Source organism: Gossypium hirsutum, chromosome A05 (assembly GCF_007990345.1).
Source record: "Gossypium hirsutum isolate 1008001.06 chromosome A05, Gossypium_hirsutum_v2.1, whole genome shotgun sequence".
NCBI lineage: Eukaryota > Viridiplantae > Streptophyta > Magnoliopsida > Malvales > Malvaceae > Gossypium > Gossypium hirsutum.
In genome coordinates this window covers 1,144,611-1,151,190 of record NC_053428.1, presented here as the reverse complement: position 1 = coordinate 1,151,190, position 6,580 = coordinate 1,144,611, and the positions used below count along the sequence as shown (strand labels likewise).

Below are 6,580 nucleotides of genomic sequence, written 5' to 3'. Positions count from 1 at the left end.
TTAGCAAAAGCACAATCAAACCATTTCATGGCAAAAGCATTTGAGTCGCGCCTTCTTTCTCAAATAAAACAAAAACCCATTAACAAAATCTCAACCAACCCACGATCATTAATACTTTTATATTCTATTTCGTAATTAATACTTTTATATATATATTTTTTATGGATGTTGCAAAGAGACGTGATCAAATTTTCTTTGGATGCAAGTTTTCAAGAAAAGTGTGGCAATCAATTTTGCGCCTTTACTCCATTCATAGGGTTGTGAGAACTCGAAGCCAATAGTTAACTTGGACCATATTTAAATTTAAAAGGAAAGTTATTGCTTCTTGTTATACTCAAGTTTGCTTGGATAGTGCATATTTGTATGTGATATAGAGATAAAGTAACAAGAGGTATTTTGATGCATCTTTCTTGATTGAAGATGTTGTCTTAGTGCAAATTATAGAGATTGTGCGGGTTCAGAGGAACCAATCAATAAAACTGATCCTATTAATGTTTCACTTAGTACTTCTTAAAGTATCATTGGTTAATTACTACATAAAATTTTTTATTTCAATATTTCATTTCTATCGAATAATTACTACATTCTTTTATCTTATCCCATTATATTCAACAAATTGTGCCGTACGTTAACTATTAAATTTTCTCCTCAAAAACCGATTCTAATAGTTAAAGGGTGGACTGTGTTAGCTAAAGCCAATACAAATTATAATTGTGCAATTGTTGATGTAACATGCGGATCAGCATTAATTGTTGATCTATTGAAGAAAAAAAAAAGACGTTATGAGATATTATCATGGTTTAGGTGTTTGGGTGTGTCCATGGAATTTAATCCTCTAAAAGATTAAAAGAGATGTTCATTTTATATTTCTCTAGTAGAAGTGTGAAAAATCTATTTGTAGTTAAATTAATTACAAATATTTTTTATGCATATCCATGTAAGTAACATTTGAATAAATAAAAAGTTAATTAAATGCTAGTTTGAGTGATACAAATAAATTAAAAATATTAATTAATCCATTTTTTTTCTTAAATTAAATGTCTTAGATGCAAAAAAAAAATCAAAATAATAAATAAATACTCCTATAGCTATAGACATTAATTAAATGAAGCGTATTTAAGTATCAACTCTCTACTCGTTAAGCATTAAGAAAACAAAGGTATTTTGGTTTTGTTGAAGTGGTAAATGAGCAAAGTGATGTGAAGAAAGGCATTTGGAAAATTTCAACTTTGAACTCAAAGCATAATAAAAAATATGTTGGAGGACTAAAAAGTAATAAAAGAAAAAATAAAGCTAACTTTTATCATTATAATCTGACGTCATACGTACCCATCTCAAAAACTGCTCACGTGCATGTAACCCATATTTACACATTTCCTAAATCTTACCCAATTTCATATCAATCCTCATTAATTAATTTTGGATGCCCAAAAATAGTGAATGTTTTAAATTTAAATACAGGCAAAAGTAGAACGAATTAATAAAAGTGTTTGGTAGCAAGTTATTATTATTTTTCAATGTTAATTGTGTGAATATAAATATAATAAAAATCCATTTTTTCTCAAGTTTGGAAGCATTTTTGGGTTAAATAACTGAAATATATCTCTAAAGTGTGGGAATTCAACAAGCATTTCAAATTTTTGTCAATATTATAGATGATTCATTCGATTAAGCAAGTAAAATTTTAAATATAAGTACAATACATGTTTTTCTTTTAAAAGTTCATTGTTGGTATAACTTATATACCACTAGCAGGAGTAAAATACGATTACTCATGCACACATTACTAGTACGTTATTTTTGCAACTCAAGTCTACGATATAGGCATAAGGTGAACATCCTTAAACAAATGATTAAATATTTAGGATTCCTTTTTAGAGTTAAATGTAATATTATACAAACTATATTAATCACATGCATAATATTGTATTTAATAATTATTATCATATTTATTGAAGTCTAAAATATGAAGTTAGATTAATTAGTAGATAAATAAAATCTATGTTTAATATATATGATTTGGTTTGGGAGCATAAATTGGTTGTTCATGCATGGAAGCATTTCCCAAAGTCATTCTTTGTGCTTTTAACAGCTTTTCTTTACTCATTCCCCAATAAAATTGTGGGAATTAATTTGACTCTCTCTTCCTGTATTTTTATTTTTATTTTCCATCACAAAAAAAAAAATTGCTTTGGATAAGAGGGTAGGGGGGAAAAAGAAAATAAAAGCGAAAAAGCCATTAGCAGTGAAGAGAAAAGATGGTCAAAATTTTGAACCTCGAAGACTTCTCTTCCCATCATTCAGCTTCCATCTCTCTTTTTTGAAAACCCTACCATTTTTCTCCCTTTCTTTTAAAAAATATAATATTTACTAAAAATTAAATTTCGATGCACTGATATGGTATAATTTTGTGCTGATCAATAAATGAAATGATGAAAAATCATTGGAGTTAGATGATTTTATTATATATTATTTTTTAAATTGATCATACATCATTATATCAAAATATAAATCCTTAATGCATATAGAATTTGAATATCGGAAAGCTTTTCCTTGTCCCAAAACTTAAAAAGAAAGGACTTCTTCGATATTTTCAAACAAGAACCAGAAGATACAAATAAATTAATGGAAAATAGGATATAACGTACCTTGTGGCCATGCAATAACTTTTGCTTTAACCTCGCTTACATCTTTTAGACTAGATCTCCATGGAAATGATCGAAACCTGACAAACACGAGTGACATCAATATTTTTTAATTTCACCTACATATATATATAACTGTATAATATCTATCCTTCTTTCAGTTCTACGATGAATATTGAGAATACTTGTTTTTCTAAATCTTTACGTTTGCTTTAAGATACTTGTGGTTTATCGAAACACGAATATATATATAGAATTCAAAGGCACAGCCCAAGGTTTGGAGCCAAATTTTGCAGTGCAGCGGTTTATATGTCGAAAATGGCAGTTTAATCCCTAGAATTAGTATCCAATATTCTCATAAACCCATTTGACTTGAAAAGAAAGAAGAAATAAATTCAAAGTACATCAAGAAAGGAATATTCAAAAAAATCGAAAAAGTCACCCACATTTTTTTCGCATATAGTGACCGTTATGGAATGGGTATGTTTCAAAGTGTATATAATATATATATTATAGAAAGGAGACATGACCCTCCTTGGGTCATTTTAAGATAAGAATAAGTCGGCTCTAAGGTTCTTTCACAGATATGTCGGATATTCATGTTGTCTGGCAAGAAAACAGCTGATTGTTTATGTTCCTCCTTTCCTCTCTCATTACTCCAAAAAATAAAAATCAGTAAGGCCATATCTCACTGCTTGGATATGATAGAGTGAGGATCCTAAAAATATGGCCGAGTCAAAACCCAATCTTGGTAAAATCAGATGTCTCTTTATATTTGTCTCTTTAAGCTAAATGAACCATACATGTTGTCGTAGGGATGAAGTTAGTAAAAATTTTGTTTAGGGGTTGATGTAAGAATATCATAAAATTTGGGGGTCAAAGTTAAAAAATTTATATTAAAAATGTTTAAATTAAATTATTAACTTTTAAAAGGGTTAAAATTGTAATTCTTCTATTTAATTAAAAGTTAAAAAGGACTAAATTGAATTTTTTTAATGTTAGGGAGGGGCTATAAAGAATTTTCCCATTTGCTTGCCCCTTGGGCTACCCCTATGCATTCGCTATTTGGACATAATCCTTTGGATTTTCGTTACTATTTTCCCAACATTGTTGTCTTGATACTGAAATTCGAGTTCTCGTTTTATTATTGCATCCATATATCGTTGGTATATAATTTTGGACTGAAATTAAAAATAGAAAAGAAATTCAATATTAATTTATAAAAAGAAAAAAGAGAGATTTTTTTTTGATGAAGAGAAAAAAAAGGGGTGAGATTTATAATTATAAAAGTAGGGAATATAAAGGGAAAAACATGCAGGAAGAAGGGTATATTAGGAAGTGAATAATATAATGAAATCATTTGCATGTGCTCATGCACTTGCCACTCATTTACATGCAACTAGAAGCCCTAAAAAGGAGTTGAAATTGGAGCTTTTTAAATCTTTTTTCTCCCCCCCTTTGGAATCTAATTTCAAATTTCCTTTATCTCTTTTTCCAATTTTAGTTTATTGGGATTCCATTGTTCAAGGAATTAAAGTGACATTGAAGAATATGAAAAAGAAAACCCTAAGCCCTCCACTGCCCAACCTACTTCTTCAATCCCTCCCAATTCTCAAGGTCTAATCTCTTATATAAATACCCAAACCCCCTTATTAAAATAAACCCACAACTTTGCTTACAACACATTCTTTCTTCTTCATTGTTCCTGTCTTTGCTTACTCACCCCTTATATATCTGCTTTCTCAAGGTCTGCAACTCTCTGCACTTTTTTTAAGCTTTGAGTACCATTTCCTATGCTTCATTATGAAGTTGATGCATGCATGACTGTATATATATAATATACCTCTCTTCTAAGTTCTGTTTAACTATATTGCGTAGTAGGGGAGAAAATATGAGCAGGCCAGGAGACTGGAATTGCAGGTCATGCCAACACCTCAACTTCCAAAGGAGGGACTCATGCCAGCGCTGTGGAGAACCAAGACCTGGTGGTGGTGACAGAGGCGGCGACTATGGAAGCTTTGGTGGCAGGGGTGGCTCATCTTTCGGGTTTACTGGACCCGATGTTAGGCCTGGTGACTGGTATTGCACTGTGGGCAACTGCGGTGCTCACAACTTCGCCAGCAGGTCGAGCTGCTTCAAATGTGGTGCGGCCAAAGATGAATCATCCGGAGGATTTGAAAGTGACATCCCACGTATGAGGGGTTATGGTTTTAGCACTGGCAGCTCTAGTCGCTCTAACTGGAAATCTGGAGACTGGATTTGCACCAGGTTTTTTTCCATTAATTAACACTATATATATGAAGTGCATGTTATCATTTTATATATGTTGCATGCTTAAACATGAAGTTGGACGTGAAATCTTTTCTAATTTCTGGTATTAATTGACAAGGTCGGGTTGCAATGAACACAACTTCGCCAGCAGGATGGAATGTTTCAGATGCAATGCACCAAGGGACTCCACCCACAAATCTTCATACTAATTAATAAAATTTTCATTTTTGGGTATACAACTTGACAACTGTTTGTCCTAATTTGTGAAATTAAGACATAGTATCTAAACATATGTCTCTGGTTTCAGGTACTGCAGTCGCAAGAGAGAGATCAGACAAGGCAATCCCAGATCTTGCTTTCTTTTTCTTTTGTTTGTTTCTTTATTTTAGATCTTTAGATGAATCATGTTTGAAAGACTTCAGTTGAAGTACTTAAGCTAATATCAAAGTACATAGGGCATGCATGTAATTGATGTATGGTATCAGCAATGTTATATCAGTGTCTTTGTGCCTTTTTCTTTTTTCATCTTTCTTGATAAGACTACTTTAAAAAAAATGGTCCAAGGAATATTTGATTATTATGACTTAAAATTCATCAATTGCTCACTTCTGCAAAGGCAAAGCAAAGTTAAAGAGGGGTATTCTTGGACCACAATAGGGATCTTTTGTTTAAACCAATGCAAGAAAAAAGAATATATGTTGCGGAAAGGATCGATTCGAGAACTCCGATATGACTACAAGTAAATTGACCGGAACGAAAAATAAAGTGAACACAAGGATTTACGTGGTTCGGCTTTAATGCCTACGTCCACGGGCAGAGGCGAAAAGAAATTTCACTATAACAAGATGAAGATTACAAGTGTTTTACACTCAAGACACAACCCGAGAACCTCACAACTCTCAACCCCTATAGAAAACCCGAAAGCTAAAATCCTAGCTTTCAAAGAACAAGCTTTGCTCTCTCTTGGTTTGGGATGATGAATATGGCTAATGAACCTCTCTATTTATAAGAGAGTTCAAGGACATAATTGTCCAAAACTTTGGCAAAGATTTGTGGTTGAAAATGGACACCAACAACCATCCACTAATCCACTACCACCAACAACCCACTACCAACAACAACAATCCACTACCAATTTTAAGCCATTTCTTAACAAATCTCCACCTTGGCTTGAAATTTACCAAGCTGAACATCATAGTGAATTCCTCGAACTGGATCACCTCTTCCAAACGCCTCTCTGGCGCTAATCAATCCCGAATACCTATCAAGTCCAAGCAATGCTTGAACTTATATGCAGGGATCACCTTAGTTAACATATCTGCAGGATTCTTCTCGGTAGCAACCTTGCTGATAACAATGTCACCTTGCGTAACATGTTCCCGAACAAAATGATATCTGACATCAATGTGTTTGGTCCGTTCATGAAACATCTGATTTTTAGTCAGATGTATGGCACTCTGGCTATCGCAAAATACAACAGTGAAATCCTGTTGTAAACCCAAACTGCTTACTAGACCTTTCATCCACAATGCTTCTTTCACTGCTTCTGCTAACGCCATATATTCCGCCTCAGTCGTAGATAAGGCTACGGTAGACTGTAACACAGCTTTCCAACTAATGGCTCCTCCAGAATAAGTGAAAACATAACCCGTCAGAGATCTTCT

At 32.8% G+C, this 6,580-nt stretch overlaps 1 protein-coding gene across 2 annotated transcripts; it reads left to right on the top strand.

Annotated features, from left to right (window-relative positions):
* The first annotated feature begins 4,019 nt into the window (after positions 1-4,019).
* On the top strand, positions 4,020-5,427 carry LOC107943665 (zinc finger Ran-binding domain-containing protein 2). Of its 2 annotated transcripts, none has more exons than XM_041112717.1 (4): positions 4,020-4,392; positions 4,527-4,913; positions 5,035-5,147; positions 5,224-5,427. In XM_041112717.1, exons 2-3 carry the CDS (start codon positions 4,537-4,539, stop codon positions 5,123-5,125), a joined length of 468 nt encoding a protein of 155 aa, XP_040968651.1. In that variant the 5' UTR covers positions 4,020-4,392; positions 4,527-4,536; the 3' UTR covers positions 5,126-5,147; positions 5,224-5,427. The 2 variants fall into 2 exon arrangements, with proteins under 2 accessions (XP_040968651.1, XP_040968650.1); XM_041112716.1 differs by having other exon boundaries at positions 4,072-4,392; positions 4,524-4,913.
* The last annotated feature ends 1,153 nt before the right edge of the window (positions 5,428-6,580 follow it).

What these genes read in the sequence shown, in the direction of transcription:
- LOC107943665 (XM_041112717.1), top strand. Translation starts at nt 4,537, where the DNA reads ATGAGCAGGCCAGGAGACTGGAATTGCAGGTCATGCCAACACCTCAAC. An exon ending in GGAGACTGGATTTGCACCAG is followed by an intron (nt 4,914 to 5,034) that starts GTTTTTTTCCAT and finishes TTAATTGACAAG; the next exon opens with GTCGGGTTGCAATGAACACA.